Genomic DNA, 22,401 nt, shown 5'->3' with positions numbered 1-22,401 from the left:
TTCCAGCAACTCTTAATGTGTTAAAAAGCTTTGTGAGACTGTACAGGGCTACGCTTACTGGTCTGAACATGCGCAGTTCACGAGAGACCAATGTTTGTAAACAAAAGCACCAGCTTTTGATGATGGGACACCAAATAACACAACAACGGGTGCCTTCAATACCATGGCATGCTCACAATCGAATATGGAATATCAAATTTGAGGCAGTGAATAATCATTTTTGGGGCAAAGTTAAATGATTTTTCTCTTTGATATATTGATTTTTGAGCCTAACATAAAGAAATAACCTAGTGTTTTAATATTGATCTAAGTATGAAATCTCTTCACTAAAGATATTTCATACCCCGAAGTTTTTTCATTCAACACCGGGCGCCCAGGCCACGCATGCGCAGTAGGGAGGAGACAACTTTTTTTTTTTTTTTCTGAGAGGTGGAAAAAAGTAGCGATTATTGCTAGTTTGGTTACAAAAGTAACGAAGATACCGATATATATTTAAATAAGTAGCGGATGGCCGATAACCCGATTTTGTTATCATCGATAAAGTATCGTGATAACTTATCGCGATAACGCCCAGCTATGGTTATTACAGGTTATTGACTTCTAAGTTTTCCCCGCATTACAAATGTGTCTTTTTCATTATGTTCAGAAGCAAAAGAATTTTCTGTTATGCTCTGCGAATGCATGTAAACTCTTTCCATGTATACATCGTACATATGAACAGCAGTGCAACGAGTTTTCCGCCTAATCTGGACCATTGTAGTTAGTGTGAAACTCAAATACGCAAAACTTATATCCATTGACCTTATGGGAAATAAGCTACTCAATATCCTGGGACATGTTTGGTTCTCACGTTAGCCGTGCAGCTCCCTGCGTGTCAGGGGGGTGGGGCAGGCTAGTCGATGCAGCTGAGTACAATAAAAATGGCTACCAACAACAAAAGCTCCCCCCACAAGATTCCCTCAGCATCTCATATAGGTGACCCTTTACTGAAAATGGCAATCATAGTTGAAGAATTGAAATATTCATAGCAGGTAAGAAGAGGCAGCAGAGGTGATATTGGTCACACTCATATAATTCTGATGACTCCTTTGTTTACAAACACAGCACCCCCCATCCGCACAGTCCCCCACACTACAACCTCTCTGGCCATTTGGCAAACAGCACCATTCTGACACAACTTGTTACTGTAAATTTCAGCATACAGGTCAACTTTTGGAGCCTGAAAAAATCCCTCCAAAACTAGCGTCGACCTATATGGCTAGGATAAAATGTGAACCTATCACCAAGTGGTAACTGCGGTTGCTCGTATGCCCAACCGTGAGCGAGTTGTTGGTTGTCTGTACGGTGGAAAACAGTTGTGAGTATGAACAACTGCATGGCTGCGTGTAAACAAATAGACAACAGCAGTGACTGATGAGTGAGGAGCAGAGGAAGATGGCCCACTAATAGACTCACAAAGTGGACTGGCAGAGCTGCTTTTTTTACTATTTATATGGCAAGATAAGAAAACACTCTTTACTGTGAGACCACAGGCATGAAAGCTTAGCCAAGAAGATTTTAAAAAGAAGCGAATGATCTGTGCTCTGTTTACATTGTGGATACGTGTAACCAACCTTGTCCGTGTGTGACACACACGGAAAAGTTGGAGTTACTGGTTGCCCCTACTGCCAACGTGGTTGGAGGAAAAAGGCCTCGTGTGACATTGTACATGATGAGTGTGATTCCTGTAGGATACTCATAACGTCTCCACTCTCTTCGCAGCCCTGAATCTGAGGTAGGTTGCCCAGGGCTCAGCTTAGGGTTGCCAGGTTTTTCCTTTTAACCCGTACAGGCCTGCGCTATTTTGAGCTTTTTTTTCACCTCAGTCCCAGCCCCTTATCGATTTTTTTTATTGCATAAATCAACTGAAAATGATTTAAAAATAAGGGGGAAAGGTATAATAACACTCATATCAGCTGATTTTAGCCTGTATGTAGTACACTACGGTGCGTACTCCCACCTGACAGCCAACTTTCCTTATCTTGCGTGCCACTCTGACGCTGTATTATTCTTGCTTTAGTGATGTTTGTAAGCAGTATGATTGTCTACTTACTACTCCTGAATAAAGTACAGAGGAGTGGCTGAAAGAGAGGTCAATTTACAGAGGAGAGGTGTCCTGATACCCTCCTCTTGAAAGAGTTCAAGTCGTAGACAGGAGGAAATACAGATGAAGGAAGATTGTTCCAGAGTTTATCAGCATGAGGGATGAAAGAGTGAAGATGCTAGTTAACTCTTGCATAAGGAGTTTGGACAGTATAGGGATGAGCATGAGTAGAAAGTCGTGTGCAGCGGGGCCGCGGGAAGGGGGGAGGCATGCAGTTAGCAAGTTCAGAAGAGCAGTCAGCGTGAAAATAGCGATAGAAGATAGAGAGGCAACATGGCGGCAGAATTTAAGAGGTAGAAGGGTATCAGTAGGAGGAGGAGAGCTGATGAGATGAAAAGCCTTAGACTCCACTCTGTCCAGAAGAGCTGTGTGAGTAGAGCCCCCCCACACGTGAGATGGATACTCCATACGAGGGCGGACAAGGCCCGTATATGGATAGCAACTCTGCGGGGGAGAAGAACTGGCGGAGACGATACAGAACGCCCAACCTCGAGGAAGCTGATTTAGTGAGAGAGGAGATGTGAAGTTTCCAGGTGAGATTTTGAGTTAAGGATAGACCGAGTATATTTAGTGTTGAAGAGGGTGACGGCTGAGTGTTGTCAAAGAATAGGGGATAGGTGTTTGGAAGATTGTGTCGAGTTGATAGGTGGAGAAATCGAGTTTTTGAGGCAGAATTGTAGGAGACATTATGACAACATAACTGTAGGAGTTATGCCGGAGATACTGTTTTCTGTAGGAGATATGCTGGGTACTCAGTGTTTGTGTAGGAAATGTGCTGGATATTTGTTTTTGTGTAGGAAATAGTTTTGTTGTAGGAGAAATAGTTTTGTTGCAGGAGATATGACTATGCCCCTTATATAGGTCTCATTAAATGGACTCTTTCCAGTGTGTCTCTAATGCTTCTTACGAGTAGTCTGCCAAGTAGTCTGGTAAGGGGCACTTGAGGTGTTACAAGAGGATTATCTTTGGTAAGATTGAATTTTCAGTAAGTCAGCCTTGTGCATGCCCCACAGGAAGCACTATCTTGATTGCTGTGAGAATGAAGATGTGCAGGGAAACAGTGTGGTATGCAGTGAGACACATGCAGTTTGGTTGGCCACAAAAGTGCTCAAGAAAACATGCGGATACCCAAATCTTTGACTTTTTAATATCCACAGGCTACCCTGTGGATGTTGGTGTATAACTGTATTAATTTTTTTGTTAACTTTTGTAAAGAAACCTACATTATGTTGCTGTTATTTTAAGCAATGCCATTATTATCTCCACATAATCCATTGTTGACAGAATTAGAAACTATCCCAGTGTAAGACAAATACTAATGTGGCATTTTATTCCGTAGCATGCTAACACGAGCCACAGAAGCGCGCTGCCTCCCCAAAGTATCACTGCCGCCATTGCTCATCCTTACCTACCCATTTCTTATAATCATCTTCACCTTTGGACTCGGGATTTATGGAGCACTGGCCCAGGTTTGTTTGTTCAGATTATTTCTTTGATAATTTACTTAAAATTAAATTTTATCTGAAAGAAACTTTTATTCATTAATGCAATATCTCGACCTCAGCTTTTACTAAAATAATATATTACTAATAATTTGTTTGTCTCTACACTGAATGTTATTTTTCATGTCCTACTTTATTGTCAAGAATTTTATACATTCCAAGCATGCAAATTCACTTTTCACCAGTGGTGGGCACCACTAATTGAAAAGTTAGCTTTGCTAACTGGTAATCCACTAACTAAAAAGTTAGCTTCGCTTTCACTAAACTGATAAAGAAATTAGTGGAAGCTAACGCTAACTGCTAACCGCTAACTTTTTTATATGGATATAGCTTCGGGTTAGTAATTTGTCTCTGAAACCCTTGACCCGAGAATGGCAACAGACCTCAATTAAGGCTTGGCTGAGGAGAGGCGACAAGCCACAATTGAGCGTGATTTTTGAACGCGTACAGAAACCGCACCAGTAGGTCTAGATGGCTGAAAATTGGACTGGATCATGTAATATATGGCAACACTCAGTAGGACTACCCACTATCCCTCCCTCCACCCGCCCCCACCTCCAGCCGGCAGCAGACCCCCTCACCCTGCCCTCCCGGGCAGTTCAGCAACACCATGGACCCCAGCCAGAGAGGACGCAATACCCCTCTCCATCCTCCCGGCTGGCCTCTACCCTCCCTCGCCTCCCCCTGGCCTTCCCCTCACCTCCTCTCCATCCTCCCTCCCAGTCTCCTTTCCTCACATCAAAAATGGTAGTGAAAATAGTAACTGGCAACCTACAGGGCTTACTGTGTAAACAGATGAACCCTACCCCTCACCTCCACCACCAAGACACTCTCTCTCTCTCTCTCTCTCTCTCAGCATGTCTTATTTATAAATTAATGATAAACTAAAAATAATGAAGACAGATGAGGTGTATATTATTAGTTACAAATATGTGTACGTGCTACTTGTCATTTACGCTCACGTCCCTCGTCTTGCCTCGTCGCGTGTAGTCTACCCTCGCACGTCCTAGGGGTTGCCAGCGCTCGGCTGAATCCCATTTATTGACCTCTTCCACAGCCATACAAATAGGTTTTGAACGTTTTGGTTTTCACTGTCCTATGCCCTCCAATATTCCAAAGGTGCTGAGGTACTGTTTTTCCAATTCTGAAAGACTCGATTTTTTGGTCAACCAGTCACCTGACAACGGCTCTCTCCAACCCTGGGATCGCTTTTCGCATGTTAAGCACAGACTTAGTGACCTAAAATTTATGTATGTTGTAGCTTAGACACAGAGCTTTCCAGAAAGGTATAACATCCCAAAATTAGATGATTAAGGTGTACACAAATAGACAAATTAAATTCAACATGCACTTTATTCATACCTTATGTATGAACTTTCAATAGTCCCTCCTGGATCTCCCGGATGTGGCGTCGGCACGCTAACCACTCAGACACTGCCTCCCCAAATTGGAAGATGGAAGATGCATCACCCTAGAAAACAAACAGTTTTTCTAATAATAGTCGGATTGTCCAATTGCCCTACCTTAAGGGGCGTGAACGGGGGTATTTTTTTGACGAATATTTCTTAAATAAAGTAATCCCTCGCAATATCGCGGTTCACTTATCGCGGTCTCGCTGTATCGCGGATTTTTAAATTATATCATATTGCTGATTTTTGCTATATCGCGGGATTTTGCCGTAAAATAAGCATTTTCTAGCCTAAAAAATGAACACGATATAAATCAACGTAATTAGGAACACACCTAAATAAGCACCTACGTCACCCACCTATTTTTTAAATTTTTCCGTCACGGCCTATTGCGCCGTTAGCCTGTTCCCTGGTTCACTCCTCCCACAATTACTCTCTTTCTTCTCCCTCTCCGTCCCCGTATTTTTCTCCTTCCTTCTAATTTCTTTCTTCTTTTCCTTTCACCTCCCTCCCAGTTTTTCTCTTTTAATCTCTTTCCCTCCCACTCACACCCTTTCTCTCCCCCTCTTTCCTCACCTTTACGTGACCCTCCCTACCTCTCTCTTTTAATCTCTTTCCCTCCCACTCACACCCTTTCTCTCCCCCTCTTTCCTCACCTTTACCTGACCCTCCCTACCTCTCTTTTAATCTCTTTCCCTCCCACTCACACCCTTTCTCTCCCCCTCTTTCCTCACCTTTACCTGACCCTCCCTACCTCTCTTTTAATCTCATTCCCTCCCACTCACACCCTTTCTCTCCCCCTCTTTCCTCACCTTTACGTGACCCTCCCTACCTCTCTTTTAATCTCTTTCCCTCACACTCACACCCTTTCTCTCCCCCTCTTTCCTCACCTTTACCTGACCCTCCCTACCTCTCTCTTTTAGTCTCTTTCTTTCCCACTCACACCCTCTCTTTCCCCCTCTTTCCTCACCTTTACCTGATCCTCCCTACCTCTCTCTTTTAATCTCTTTCCTTCCCACTCTCACCCTCCCTACCTCTCTCTTCTTTTCCCGTCCCATTTCCTCCACTCATTTCCCTTGTTTCCTCCTTTCTCACACCCTCTTATCTTTAGTCTTATCTCTCACTCTATCACTCTTCCTCTCTTTCTCCTTTCCCATTAGATTATATGAACTTCCCCCCACCACCCACCCACCCACACACACACACACAGAAGGGGAAATGGGAAGGGTGTGTGGAGGGAGGGGCAGAAGTGAGTCAGGTCATGTCCTGACCAAAGCCCTGACCTGACTCCTTTTTGCCACTCAATTCTCATTTCCCCATCTGTGTGTGTATGTTTGTGTGTTTACAACTAGGTAAACACACACACACACACACACACACACACACACACACACACACACACACACACAGAGAGAAGGTGAAGAGAAGGTGAAGGAGTGCTAATCGGTTCACGGATAGAGAAAAGCAATATCCGTCAGGGTTACTTTCTTCACAAAAACTTACACGGGTCATAGCCACAAACGAAACACAAAGGAAAGGTGTTTGTATTTATATGCGTGTGAATGAATGTTGTGTAGTGTAGAGGACATATAAATGTTGGTGTGTGTAGTAAACAATGTGTAGGTGTGTACAGCAGGACAAGGACAGACAGTAGAAGATAAACGAGTAACAAGAAGAGTTAACAATTAAGACGCGACACAACAGACAGGGAGACTGTAACTGTGTAAAGCTTGGTTGCGGGGAGCTCACCCAGGGTTTTGGTGGGCGTGAGGAAAAACACTTGCTGCCTTGGAAGAAATATATTCTTAACCTAAGATACAGCGTAGCGTTGGTGAGAGAGCCGAGACAATAGGTGCGTGTCGGTCGAGCTCTCTGGAAGGATTGACGAATTACAGATTGGAAAATTATGAAGTTACAATTGGTCACGTATGTCAAGGTGACCTCTAAGCTTGATGAAATGCTTAGTATACATACTGAGACGGTAAACACTGACGGATGACATTCCTACAAGGTGGCGTGATCTATCTGTCGTGTTTTTTTTCCATTGATATTTGCATGCCTAATTCGTGGTGATATTAAATAATAATAATAATAATAATAATAATAATAATAATACACTGATATACTACAATTACTATAACACTGCTCGGTTACCTACCACTGATCGCGACCTCGCGACCTCCAAAAAAAAATCTAATTAGTAGTTGACCCGATATAGTGTGAACATGTTGAGCAGACTGCTTATGGCACAAGTATATTAAAACAATGGCTAAGCAGGAATACTCGTGTAGTAATGACATAAATAATGAGAGGTAACACCAGCGGGTGCGACATAAATCATAGAAATAATCTCTAAATGGAAGAACATAAAGACACAAGTATCTGTAGTTAACAAGTGGCATAGTTACAGAACATGAAATGCTCATCCAGCTTCCAGAAAATAATAATAAGAACAACAAAAGGTGGGAACATAGTACAATGCTAAGGTACAGGAGCAGGAGAAATGTCACATTTTTTGCCTTTTTTCTTGCGTGAGAAAAAAAACTACCTAGCCAGTGGCTTCCCTGCATCCTGTCGCCTTGTCTGAACAACCAAATAATCGTACAGGACAGAGTTCCTCCTAATACGGTAGCACATGATGATGAGACTGACGAACATCAGATACATTGGCACAAAAATTCCAGGGTACAAGTAGGTGAGGTGCAAGTATTCAGGCAGCGTTTCCTCCAGGGTTTCTGCAAACTCTGTTTCGTTTGCAAAAGACAAAGAATTAAGGGAATTAGTCACATAAGAGATGCTGGAGAAGTGAATGTTATCGAGAGACCGCAGAGGAAACACTCGATGGAAAATATTGGCAGTGAAAACCAGATGGATCCGGGACGGGTACGTTGTTATGTTAGTGGAGCGGATATAGCATGCTTCCGCTATGGCATAGTGACCAGTAACCCGTTGGTAAGTGGTACCCTCCGGGCAGATTACTGATACATAGAAGGACTGAGGAAAATAGAAATAATGTAGACCCTGAAAGTTCTTATGGAAAACAGGTGTTGGGGGCAGTTGCTTGTAAGGGCACAGGAGAACTTCAGACGCATTCACCCGGGTGAGGGCGATCTCGCACACTCCTCCCCAAACTGGTAGGAAGGCAAAAAGAGACACAGAGCAATAGAATCGCCTGAAGACCGTCTCCTCGCAATATTGCAAGAGTGAGTAGCTACCCGTTGAATACAGAGCGAAATCCTTTGTGATTAAGACAAGAGACGGGGACGTGTCCAGGGCTAACACACTGTCCTTAGCAGAGTAGGGAAATGGAACAATTTCATGTGCCTCAAACACATCTGCCGTCTGAAACGGAACATGAATGATTATGGCATCGGGCGTGAGGCTGGCCTCAATCAAGGGGTAAAAATATTGACTCATGTCTGGGTTGAACAAAGGATTGAGACTATAATTTTGATACCCGATATGGATAGTCGTTCTCAAATCGTGTAGAGGAAACAAGGCAGGTGTAACTCTGCCGTGCGCTGCATCTACCATGTTGCTAATAACTTGCTGATTTGCCGTTGCGACAGAGTTAATGACGTTTTCCAATACATGCAAGGCCTGATCTAGAAGGAGAAACTGATTCACCTGGTCGATCTGCTTGACAACTATGTTGACAACTTCTACCATCTTATTCGTTTGCTCTAGCAGTTCCTCAATGTGAGTATGCAACCGTGCAAATTTTCTGCAATTGGCGTTGATGACCCTGCGATTTCGGGCAGCAAAGGAAAGTACACGATTGTAGTGGTCCCGCAAATCGCGCACGTCCTCGTCAGTTGCCGTACCGAAGAGGAACTTTGAGGCGGATCCAACGATGTTGAGCAGCCCCCTCTTTACCCGAGAGTGAACTGAGTGAAAGCTATAGTCCATGTCTACTTCATCAACCTTTCCCCATAAGAACAGAATCCTATCCTCCAGTAGTTGAAAAAGATTCAGAGAGTTGGTACTAGAAGGTGCCTTTGACTCCCTAGTCTTGGTTGCCTGTATGGCGTGTACCATGCCGAGTAGTTTTTCTGAGACTATCCTGATTGTGTCTGTGGTGTTGGTCAAGGAAGTACAGTAAAACCCCGATTATCCAAAAGCGGATTATCTGAAAAACCGGATTATCCGAAATTGATCTGGATAATGCAATTAAATTTTTTTTTTCTATACTAAAACGTTATAAAACATCAAAAATAAATAAAAGTAACTACATATGTACTATATTAACACATTTAAAATTGATAAGAACAGTTAAAATGAATATGCTTTCTAATACGTATTGCCGAAATAGCTTGTAACGAATAGATCAATGTATTAGACAAAAAACATTAAACAAACTCTCAACAACACCACGTCCGCACCTTCGCCCCAGCAAGGACGTAGGTGCGGCGAACGAACAAACTACTGCACGACTACTCTCACACCGTACTCTCAAGACAACGACACAAACACGACTCCCCTCTCCACTCCATGCCACATTCCCCTTCCAACATACAAGTTGCGTGTTAATATGAGTCATCATACTGTGTCTCCACCTGCACGATGCATCAAGGTCACACTTGCAAGCTTGCACAACCATTCACAATCGCACTCTGCAACATTCACAATTCAGATCTGCAACGCTCACAAGTATCAACATACACTGGTCCAGACAAGGAGACACACAGACAAACATACAATAAAACATTAACATCACATGTTTTAAGCGTACTACTTTGTTTAGCGTAGCGTGTGTTTGTTTGGTTTCATTGTTTACATCGTCAGTCGGCGGCAGCGACAGCATCCTCATCCATCCTGGCTAATGGTCCGTCCATACTAGCTACATGTGTTCTAATGAGAAAATAAGAACCAAGGTGCAAGATCAAAGTGATATTCATCCAAACGAGAAAGCAAGACACAATGCCGACGATCAAACTGGCGGCGATCAAAATGGCGGCCATAAATCCGGATTATCCGAAAAATCGGCTTATCCGAATCCATTTCGGATAATCGGGGTTTTACTGTATATGGATATTTCACGAGGAGCATATCTTCTATGAGGAAGACCTCTCCTATGTGTGCCGTGAGGGCGCCAGGCTTCAGGTGGATTGGTGTCGTTGCAAGTAGGGAGTCGAGGTACAACAAGATGATCAGAAAACGCAACATCATGACCTGAAAGTGGTGGGAATGAAATATTTAAACTCGTGGTCTCAAGTTATAGCCATGGGTGTTGGGATTATTTTGTTGAACATTTGATTCTGAAGGGGAATTACCAATATCAAGGTCCAAGGGCAAGGGAATTACTTTCAGACGATCACTGTGAACTTCTAGACTGACTCCACTATTTGGCTCAAGAACCTTGAACATATTTCCCCTGAAATTCCGAACAACTCGGTAAGGACCCACAAATTTAGCCCCCAGTTTCGAACTCCTTTCCGCTTGCTTAATCATGACGGTGTCACCCTCTTTTATTTCTAATTGCCTTTTTGTGTTGTTTTGACATCATTTCAACCTTTGTAGCTTTTAACTTACTCCTAACCTCGGAGTGTATCTTAGAAAAAAGATGCATCTGTTGTTGCGCGTACTTATCAATGTTATTGAAAGGTTAGTGTGGTTTTGTTAGGAGGTCGTACAGAAGACGTTTCTCCACCCCATATAGGATGTAGTAGAGAGATTTTTCCGTAGAGTCGTTTACCGACGTATTTATGGAAGCGGTTATTTGCGATAGCCAATCCTCCCAGTTGTCATGGAGATCATTCACGATAGGTCTGAGGACCTGTAAGATTTTCCGATCAGCCCTCTCCGCCAACCCATTAGCAGCTGGGTGGTAAGCTGTGATGAAGGATTGCTTTATGGTAAACTGAGTGCATATTTCGTCCAATACCGTGTTTCGAAACTCGGTACCATTATCACTCAAAAGAATTTGAGGAGACGAATGGGGACACAACACATGAGTCACGAGGGCATGTGCTACACGTGTGGCTGTCTTGTCCTTGAGAGGCGCTAGAACTAGGAACCTAGAGAACTGGTCGACGCACACTAATAAGTAGCGCGAACCATATTGGCTCTGGGGGAGCTGTAATAAGTCTATATTTACAACATCTCATGGCGCCTCTGGTACTGGGTATTGCAACATAGGTGCTGGCCCTTTTACGGGCCCCTTGTGCATAACACAAACGACGCAATGTGCGACATGTTTTTCTACATCAACCCGTAACGTGGGTCAGTAGTATTTCTGTCTGGTGACAGACAGTGTCTTGTCCCCTCCTGGGTGACCCGCAATGGGTGTGTTATGGACCAGCTTAAGCGTCACGGGGACGTATTTGTCTGGGATGACCAGTTGTTCGATAGGTACTGGTTTGGTTGGCCATGACCTACAAAGGAGGTTGTCCTCTGACAGGAAAAATTGTGAAAAGGGAACTGGCAAGATTGGAAGGTTTGTTTCGTCTCCCGACTCTATGGCGTAAATTACCCTCTTCCACACGGTATTCTCACTGAGCAGTGTGCAGCTCAGGTGAAGTGAAGTTGTGGATGACCTCTGAGTTGGCAATCGCACCTATTGGAATATTTCGTGATAAGGCATCTGCGACCACATTTGTTTTCCCGGTGATATATTTTATCTCCGGATTGTATGCTTGGATCGTTAAGAACCATCTTGCCAGACAACCATGTAGGTTTTTTCCCTTAAAAAGATCAGTGATGGCCGTGTGGTCCGTGTACACCACAATTTTGTACCCCATCACTATGTCTCGAAAATGCTTCAAAGCCCACACAATAGCAGGCGCCTCTAGGTGGGTAACAGAATAGTTCTTTTCCGGAGCGGTTAGTACTCGACTGGCAAATGCTATTACATGCTTTTTGCCGGACTTATCTGTTTGCATAAGAGCGGCTCCTTGTCCACTGGCCGAAGCGTCGGTACAAAGCTGAAAGGGGTCCTTGAAATCTGGAAAGACAAGGACCGGAGCCTGTGTGAGCGGTTTCTTTAAATCCTCAAAGGTCGTTTGTTGAGTTGGGAGCCACTGAAATGGTACGTCTTTCTTTAATAGGTGGGTTAGGGGACTCACGCGTGCTGCGAAGTCCTTTATAAAAGGCCCGTAGTAACCTGCGACTCCCAAGAAAGACCGTACCTTGTCTGTAGACGTTGGTTGAGGGAACTCGGCAATAGCTTTTATTTTGTCATCCACTGTGTGGATGCCGAATTCGTCCACGACATGCCCCAAGAACTTGATCCGAGGCTTTAAGAATTCACATTTGGTGAGTTTGAGCTTTAATCCTACCTCTTGAAGTCTGTGTAGGACTGCTTTTAGTGTTTCCATGTGTGTATGCACGTCTTTACTTGCTATGATGATGTCGTCTAAATACACATAGACAGAGTTGCACAGCAAGTCCCCCAAAATACTATTCATTGTCCTTTGGAAGGTCATGGGAGCTCCTTTGAGCCCGAACGGCATCCTCGTCCACTCATAGTGGCCATGAGGCGTGCTGAAAGCCGTTATTTCACGGGACTTGGGGGCCATAGGCAGTTGCCAGTAGCTGCTGACCAGGTCTAGACTCGTAAAGACTTTATTTCCTCTACCGAGACACATCAGAAGATCTCTAAGAATGGGAAGCGGAAAATGATCATCCACGGTCGCGTTGTTCACACGCCGGAAATCAATCACAGGACGATAAGAACCGTCTTTCTTTGGAGCCAGAAACAAGGGTGAATTCCACGGTGAGTTCAATTTCTTGATGACACCTTGTTCTAACATATCAGATATAAGTTGCTGCACTACTTCCCTCTGACTGTGGGGGAGTTTGTATGCATTTATATATACAGGATTGGTATTGGGTTTTGTGGTGTTCAGCACACTGTGTAACTCCAAGCAGCTCACCTGGTAGAGCAAGCGCCCCCCTATATTGTTCCAGCAGCTGGACTAAGGTAGGCTTAATTTCGGAATAGTGTGCAACTTTTAGGAACGCCTCTAAATTAACTGTGTCTTGTTGGTGAGAATCCTGACACGCTGAGGTTATGCCTGAGACTTGGGCTGAAGGATATTCAGCTGGTTCCAGGGCTACATTTTTCCCATACACTAGACAGCGGCTATAGCCGCTTTTCCAAGGAAGGGCCGGGGGCGGTTATAGCCGCTTTGCTTTTTTCGCGCTAAATTTATTTACTTTTCGGTAATTTTCGATGACCATTCGTTGGCAACACTGCCAGAGATATGTTTAGGCTACTGCTTCAGAATCTTGCCCGCTCTCACGATGGACAGGCGTACTGACACGGATTCTGACGCGTCCGATTTCCTGCCAGACCCTGCCGAGCCCAGCAGAGCAACACGAGAATGAGAAGAGTATGCTACAATGACTCCCAAACCACACATCACAAGACTGTGTTACATAGAGAAAGCTTAGAGTATTGACTATATATAAGAATTAGAGCATGGGGGCATCCGTTTTCATTACGCACTAGTCAAGGCCACACAAGCGAAACGAACGCAGAGCGGGCAAGAGCCTCGCTAACTCCAAAAGTCTCTCCTCTTCAACTCAATATTTCTCCAAAACCACAGCACATAGAAATGTTTTCATGCAATAATTAAAAAGAAGAAGAGTTGATGATGACTATGACGACAAAGTAATTTGTTATTGCATTGTAGTTCAGCAGAATCAAGTGTGTGAATATAGGCTATTTTCGGTGTTTGGTGCTGAGGTGCCGGTCCTGTGGATGTTGTAGATGACCACCCAGGCGGGCCCTTTAGGGGTTAATACCAATACCTCTGCAATACCTCCCTCCTTGAATGTCGCGAGAGTTACCTCCACCGTCACCCGGTGTATGTGTGGTGCTCCGTCGATACACACATCACTGCCCGTTGGAGGGGCGTTAGGTAACCGGATTTTAACAAGTTTTGCAGCACGATCCGGAACTATTTGAGGTCCTTCTACGAGTGCCGTTACTGTCCGCCACAAGTCTGTAATGTTTTCGTGTGGTTTGACCGTAAGAGGTGACACTTGGGCGGTGGCAGACCCTGAGTCTGTGGTGGGTTGGTCATTTTCCTCCTATGAGGGCGTGATTACTGGTGACATGGGCGATGGATTTACCGTCCCCTGTATGCGTCGTCCTTGATACACGATCGCATTGCTTTCAGGGTTTATGGTTATGTGCAGGTCTTTCATGGCGTTTATTCCTAAGATCCCGTCTACAGGTAAAGCAAACCTGGTAGATACATAAAAGAAATCTCGAAAGGGACATACCTTTTCATGTAAGCTGACTGTTAGTGGTACTCGCCCCAGGATTCCCAAAGTGGTGCCTGTCACGCCTATCACATTCAGGTCGTTCTCTTGGAGCGTGTTAGCCTTTTTGCTAGCTGTTTTTAAGTGTTTTTGTTTAAGTGTTATTTCTAATAAGTTTAAGGCGCGAACTGTTATCTCACGTCAGGTCCGGTGTACCGTTGCCTGCTTTCACAAGTTGATTGTAGTAAGGTGAGACAACACAATAGCCTTTTAGTTAAGTGATGTGTGGCCGAGCGGTAGCCGTTATAAGTTCACTTTAGTTCACTTTAGTTCTCTCTCTCACAGGGCAATACCAAGACAAAATGTAATTTTAACTATATTAACAGTTGTACTACATAAGGTTTACAGTTTACGTGAGCGAGTCGCACGCACACCAGAGCCAGCCACACCAAGGTGCCCGGGGCCGGCGAGCACCACTCGCCCGCCCGCTGCCCGCTGTCTTCTCTCGTCTTCTCCCCCATCTTCGCGTTGCTCGCTCGTTTTATTTGCTTGTTAGATAGTCCGGAAGGGTGTGGGTTCAGGTTGATGACTGTTGATGAAAGTCATCATTTGCTGATCCTAGTGTCAGTTCATCACAGCTTCCCACGGCCAAAAGCACGACGTGTTGTTAAACATCCTGTTGTGTGACACTGACCGGGTGTCGCCACACGTACATTATAATATACACATTACAAGCGGCCAATTTCCCCCTCTGGCCTGTCGTATCAGTGACCTGTAAGCGGAGTCTGAGATTACGTTGACTGTCGCACCTGTGTCCACCACTTAGGTGAGTGAAATTTTGCCCACCTTGCAAGGGAGGGCAATTATGCTTGTCCAGCCATTTTCTCGAAAAGTATATTTTCTGGTTTTGAAAAGCCTCACAGACTTTACTATAAATCTGATTGTCTATTGTTTTTTTTATCAATAAAGAGTACAAACAACGGTCGATTTTTTTATGTGAGAACTTTTGAAAATTTTTGAAAAATAATGGACATACAGAGGCGAGAAAATAATGTTTTTTTTTTTTTTCCTTTTTTTTTTTTTTACCAAGCCAAAAAAAAAAAAAATGTAATCACTTGGAGTTGTAGAGGTACATAAGACGTTTCTATGGTATTTTTTTCAACTCAATTGACTGATAAACAAAGGCTGTGAGGCAAATTTAATTTTTTGTTCTTTTTTCTAAGTTACCCCGGCAAGTCAGCCGAATTTCATGAAATTCACATGAGGTAACAAGTAAACATATGCAAATAACATACTATGATTTCAGACCCATAGGGTATACCAGTCATGAGATATGGCCCCCCCCGGTTACACCCTTTAAGCTTAAGGCGTAATTTACCCAAAAGTGGAAGCCCTCGAATTATTTCACCATGTGGCTCAACTGGCACTGTTTCTGCCCTCAACAGACAAAGAACCAATTTGTATGAATTTTTTAATGGAGTTAAAGTTAGTGGAGGAGGAAGTACATTTAGCAGAAGCTAATTGGTCAGCTAACTGTTTCCAAAGTTAGCAAATATTGCCTGCGCCATGATGGGCTGGGGCCGACTACCATCCAGGGCCCTCAAGCAATCCTACCGGCGCTATAGGCGTAGACGTTAAAAAAAAAAGTTATATAGTTGAGTCGTGTATGGTGCAGTTAATTGGTTCTGAGTAACAGCTGCGCCATAGGAAGCCGTGTCATAGGAATAACCAAACCCATGGAGAAAATACAATTTGGTTCTGGCCCTTGCCATTTTGCCCCACCCACACTTTATTTATTTATTTTTTTCATTCGTTCTAGCCCGAGTTCACTGGTAGGCATTATCTGCCTTTTGATGTTGTTCAGTCCGACCCCATGCTCACCACCTTATCCACTCAGCCACCAGCAACACCCACTTTTTCGCTTAGTACATATGCGGAAAATACAATTTGGTACTGGCTAGCCACCATTTTATCCCACCTGCGCTCAGATACGGGGAAAATTCATTGTTTCCCGCCTATCACTCTCTCAATCCTCCTGATGACGTCCAGTTTCTGTTCGTACATCAGTGGGCGAATCTTGCCCGTGGGTTTCCCAGCTGGCTTGCAAGCCATTGCAACACGTGTGTGGTAAGCGAGGCGACTCCTTGCCGTGCGTGGGTCGGGGGGTTAACTAGGGCCACTTTCACAGTCATTTTGTTTGTTTTGATTGTTACCAATGGCGTCGATCGCCGCTATAGTATTTCCATGTAAAACTGGCCGATGGGGTAGTGGCACCTACGGGGTTAGCCTAGCCCTGCACCTTGGCACACACTCTCAACACATCTTACTTCCTCTGCAGCCACCACTACCCCGTAGGCCAGTTTCACATGGAAAATTATAGCGTCGATCCCCACCATTGGTAACGATCAAAACAAACAAAGTGACTTTGAAAGTGGCCCCTAAACATGTACTAGTCAGGTTGGGACCTGCTGCGCCACCGCCACATTCCGCCCTAGAAACGCCCAACCATTTACTTTCCCTGCCAACCCGAAATCGACAAAAATATTATTTGGCACGCATATTAATGCAATAATTAGTGGTGACCAACCACTTCCAAAGGTATCTCTCTCTCTCTCTCTTTCGTTAGTTTCTTTATACACCGTGTCTCTGATTTCTTCCCTTTCGGACTGGGCAGCGAGAAAGACAAAAGAGAGGATCGAAAGGCTCTGGGAACACCAGCCAATTTGGATATTTAAAAGCCAGTTTACCAGCAGGCTGATGTGCACAAGCAGCGCCTGCTGTAGATTTTAGTAGGCTAGTTAGCCACATCGCATTTGTCTTTGCCTGCCAGAATAGACATTTGGGCCAGGTCCACTGTACATGAAAAAAGGAGCAAAGGAGGGGGAAAAGATTGACGGGAAGAGATGCGGAGCAGTTGGGGAGCACGCCACGACGTTGACTCGGAATTTGAGTGAGGGCCACGGCAGTCGACTGCGAACATTCTTCTTGTCTACATCTTTAAATTTTGGCTATATGATCATTCTGATAGTGAGGATAATTAATTATGTAACTTACTGAATACAAAAATGTGCGGAGAGAGAGAGAGAGAGAGAGAGAGAGAGAGAGAGAGATACGGGATAGAAATCCTCCCAAAAACTAACCCAATTGCCATGAGATTTTCCCCCTCAGAAAAAAAATCCAACCTGGCAACTCTGCTCTCGATTGGCCAGGGAAGATCACGAACCGCGTCATAGATGGTTTTACCCGCGTGATTTGAACATACGGGTCTGAAACCATACCGCGTCATAGGAAACCGCACCTTATGAATCTGCGTCATACGCGATTTGACTGTACTTTAAATCTAGCAATAAGATAACGTCCAATGCCGTGGAACTAGCAAAAATATTCCTATTGGCTGAGAGGAATGAGTGGTGCATCACAATAGCCTGAGGATTTTTTATTTTTTTATTTATTTATTTTTTTTTCACAGCAAGGGAGACAGCTGAAGAGCACTCAAACAAAGTAGCAGCAAAAAAGCCCGCCAAGTGCTGGATAGGGGCAGGTCTATCTGAATGAGGAATGCAGCGCCCTCAACCTCCCCGAGTTGTCTTTCCCCGCTTTCTCACTCTTCTGTCCATGCTTCTTTCTTTGGGTAACCGGGGGATTAATCCCCCCAGGGGTCCTGCGTCCCTGCCCTATGGCGAGCAGTCAGGCCAGCCCCTGATCTGGGCTGGTTGGGGGAAGGGTTTGCACCCCCCTACCCCCCCCCCACAAAAAATGTATCCTCAGCCAAAAACAAATTAAAAAGTAAAGGTCATACTCGGGGCACAAGCCTCGACCCCAATCCAGTCTTGCTGGGGGGCCTGACTGCGCGGCGGGCTTCCACGATGCATCCACATCCCGGGAGCCTGCCATCAGTGACGGGTGCAGGGCAAAACCTACGGGACCCCCGCACCTCGAAGGAGGAAGAGCACCCTAGTCCCTCTTTTTGTTTTGGGGGTGGCTGGGGTGGTGCAGAGGCTGCGCCCGCCCACAGAACCAGGCCCGGGGTTAACCTTCGGAGGACTCTGTGTGTGGGCTCCTGGAATGTCCGGAGCCTCTCAGACGATGATCGACTGCCCCACCTATCAAATGAGCTCGGAAGGCTGAGGGTGGACATGTGGCACTCTGAAACAAGGAGGCCTGGCAGTAGTGAGATCAGTGCGGGGGGGTACACCTTTTACTGGTCCGGCATGAGCAATGGCTTCCATGTCAAGGGGGTAGCTATGGGCATCTCCAGCCAACTGCTGCCATTTGTGGTTGAGGTTGCTCCGGTTGATGAGCGTATAATGCAAGTGAGGCTGAAGCACATGCTGGGTTTCACGTCTCTTGTTGCAGTGTACGCTCCTACTGAGATGCGTGAAACTGCAGAGAAGGAAATGTTCTACACCAAACTCGACTCCGTATTAGACCAGTGCCCTCGCCGGGACATACTCATTGTGTTGGGTGACTCGATGCTACTACTGGCACTGACAGGGCTAGCTACGAGCTATGTGTTGGTCCCCATGGTTCTGGTACCAGGAACATCAACAGCTCTCTCCTCCTGAATTTTGCAAAATCCAGAAGATTGAGAATTGCATGTTCCTGGTACCAGAGACCAGAGCTGCACCACTTTGACTTGGTATAGCGATGCCGGAGGGGTAGCTAAGGAGATCGACTTTTTAATTTTTTTACAGAAAAGGAGACTGTCCTAGGGCGTGACTTAGTGGGAATCGGGACATATAGAGGGCTCTGTCACGTAGGACTAGAGCTCTTCTGAGGAGAGACAAGGAGAGGTATATCAGGGGTCTTGCTGAGGAAGTCGAGGGCCATTTCAATGCGAATGACCTCTGACCTGCTTACCGAGCCCTGAAGAAGCTCCGCTCCAAGTCTTCCTCTCAGGTGAGCGCTATCCGAACAGCTGACAACTGCCTCGTGTCTGACATGGATGGGCAGAGGGCTCATTGGGCTGAGTACTTTTAGCAGCTGTACATGGCAGACCCTCCACGTGGGCAGCTTCAGAAAGTTTCACGTATCTTGGTAGCGTAGTTCATAACAACGGTGAGTCTGGCCAGGAAGTCTTCCGGTGGATTGGTCTGGCCCACGGTGTTGTGGACTCGCTCAACACGAGTATATGGTGTTGTTGATACCTGTGCAGAAGGACAAGGATCCCGAACTTCAAGTCCCTTGTGCTCCCTGTCTTACTCTATGGTTGTGAGACATGGGGACTTGGAGAGGTGGATTGATGCCTTTGGTAATAACTGTCTACACAGAATCATGGGATATTGCTGAAATGACTTTGTGTCAAACCGGCGACTACTCCGTGAGACTGATTCAACATATATTACCTGCATAGTCCATCAACGCCAACTCCGGCTATACAGGCACGTGGCGCGTTTTCTGGAAGCTGATCCTGCTCATCGGGTTGTCTCTGTTAGAGACAGTCCTGAGTGGAGGAGGCCAAGGGGACGCCCACGGAGTTCGTGGCTTGAGCAAGTCGATAGATCCTGCCGGGAGGTACTCGGGTTTGGAAGGGGGCCTGCATGGAGACTCGCCCGGAGGGACCCCCAGGTTTGGTGTCGTAGGATGGGCGAGGTGACGCACCCCCCGGCGTATGCCACCACTGATTGATTGATTGAAGTGCTGCTCCAACAACAGGAAACAGAACAAGAGGCCAAAAGAGTGGCCAATTTCTGGAGAAGAGGTGTCTTGGCACTTCTCTCTTGAAGGAGGTCAAGTCATATGCAGGAGGAAATATGGACAAAGGAAGGCTGTTTTATAGTTTTCCAGCAGAAGGGATAAAAGAATGAATATACTATTAACTCTTGCATAAGGGATATGTACAGTATAGGAGTGAGCAAGAGTAGAAAGCTAAGTGTAGTGGGGCTGCAGAAGGCAGGGAAGCATGCAGTCAGGAAGTTCAGAAGAGCAGTCAGCATGAAAATATCGATAGAAAATTGAAAGAGATGCAATATTGCAGTGGAATTTAAGAGGTAGAAGACTGTCGGTAAGAGGAGGGGAAATGATAAGACGAAGACCCTTAGACTCCACTGTCCAAAAGAACTATGTGTGTGGAGCCCCCCTCTCCCCCACATACATGAAGAATGAAGAAATTGCAGAAATATCAAATAATAATTTTCATAAAGTGGCTGACTTCTGGTGGAATGATGTAAATTTTTTCCCGGATATTGTATGAGAGCTTTCAAAATGTTGGTTATGTATGATACAATAGCTTACCTTACTTTCATTATTATTACATTGGAATGTGAGTCATTTATACCAGGGGAGGTCTCCTATTGATGCACCCTGCTGGTAATGAAATTATTATTTTTATAGGACCAATATATATAAATAGGTCAGTTTACCATAAAATACCCTCAGCTCATTTCTGTGGTTTCCTCAGCAATTCACTCCTCACATATTATAGTAGTTCAAGATGACTGAGCCCAGTACAGCCCTCTGAATTAACAAGGCTGAGCATGGTGATAGGGGCAATGTCACACACCAGTGACATTGCAGGTGAGTCCAAAGGTATGGTGTATGTGTGCACAGCAAAAATGACATCCCACACAACAGCTCCCCCACAGTATTCTTGCTGCAGCTCTTATTGGTGATCCTTTACTGAAAGCAGCAAAGCTTAATGAAACATTTGTAGAACTCAACTATAACTTTCACTTTGTTTTCAAACACTGACCAGCAGATCAGTGAAATATATTATTGTAAGGAATTGTGTGTGCAGAAACATCAGAAAATAGTTTGTGAGGTAGAACACAAAGAGCTTGACTCAATCCTGTAAAAAATATGATTAGATGAACAATTAACTCAAAACTTATCCTTTTTTGTATGTGTTTCAGATATCTTTGTCTTATGATTCCTGGTGGTCCGAGATCACTGATCCAGAGAAAGGTTTCTATGGGTGGCTGTGCTCTCTTCTACATGTAGAAGAATGTGCCCCATATGAAACTGTAGTCCTCATGACAGAACCACTTAATGCCAAGGTACAGGACTGTACAGTGTAAGACATGGCCATCACACACACACTCAACATGAGGACTTCATTAGCAAGTAGTGAGAACTGGAAGTTTAGTAAGTAACCAATGTTTGCAGGCATCTTAAAAAGTGTTCTCTTTCGTGTTTTCAATATAAGAATGTTAAATTCTACATGTGTGTGTGTGTGTGTGTGCGTGTGCATGTGTGTGTGTGTGTGTGTGTGTGTGTGTGTGTGTGTGTAATGCTGACTTGCCTGATGGGTGAGCCTCCCATAACCCACTTAGCCAGGGGGGTACCTCTTTGGCTGACTGGTAAAGGAGTGGCTCTCCCGTTACGCTGGTCAGGGGTTCGATCCCCGGCGCCACCAAACCTTTCCTTGTCTGGATTAATTTCTCGTGTGTTTCGTTACACGCAGTGGCCGTGTGGGAGTGTAGTAAAGAGAAGAATTCTGGCATTTCATGTGTGTGTGTGTGTTGTGTGTGTGTGTGTGTGTGTGTGTGTGTCTATGTATGTTTACCTAGTTGTATTACCGAATTGTGATTTATGAGAAACAAAATACACTCGTGGGATCTTGTCTCCAAATCTTAGCTTGATATTCATGAACAGTTTTGACTTGTATTATTTCCTTTTCGAGGTCATTCCAGGTGTCAATACATCTATGAAGAAAGCTACTTATTGATATCTCTCAGGCAACTTGTCTTCCTAAATTCATTTCTATATCCTTTATTATTTCTAGTATTCCACATAAAAATGCCATCTCTGTCAACCTCTGATTTCCTTCATTGGTCTTTTTCTTTCTTTCTCTTCTGTCCTCCACAATAGGCAAACCCAGTCTTTCTAAGTCTCCTCACATGTATATGATATCTCTCAAACTTGCCACCATTTTTGTTGCTGCTCTGAATTCTTTATCTTTCTAATAACTTTCTGTGTGAAGACTGCTGCACATTTCAAGTTTGGTTGAATCACCAACTTGTCAACTTCATCATAGTCTCATTTATGCAGTGGAGTTTTTTTGTTTTTTTTTTTTTTTCCGTGTACGCCTATAGCGTTAGTAGGCTTGCTTGAGGGGCCTGGATGGTATTCGGCCCTAGCCCGTCATGGTGCAGGCAAGTGTTTATAGTGGCACCATCTTCTCTTGGCTCATGCTGCC

General features: G+C 44.7%; 1 protein-coding gene across 1 annotated transcript in view; it reads left to right on the top strand.

Annotated features, from left to right (window-relative positions):
* Positions 1 to 21,858, top strand: part of LOC126997340 (transmembrane protein 169-like) — a gene marked incomplete at its 5' end in the record, with an annotated part of 56,384 nt that extends 34,526 nt beyond the window's left edge. The window contains 2 exons of the mRNA XM_050858384.1: positions 3,483 to 3,612; positions 21,116 to 21,858. Of these exons, the coding sequence (XP_050714341.1) occupies positions 3,483 to 3,612; positions 21,116 to 21,280 (295 nt within the window). The remainder of the gene's footprint in view (positions 1 to 3,482; positions 3,613 to 21,115) is intronic.
* Positions 21,859 to 22,401: the final 543 nt, after the last annotated feature.

The sequence above is a fragment of the Eriocheir sinensis genome, chromosome 12 (genome assembly GCF_024679095.1).
Source record: "Eriocheir sinensis breed Jianghai 21 chromosome 12, ASM2467909v1, whole genome shotgun sequence".
NCBI lineage: Eukaryota > Metazoa > Arthropoda > Malacostraca > Decapoda > Varunidae > Eriocheir > Eriocheir sinensis.
The sequence above is the reverse complement of the archived record's forward strand: the minus strand, read 5'-3'. Positions and strand labels throughout refer to the sequence as shown.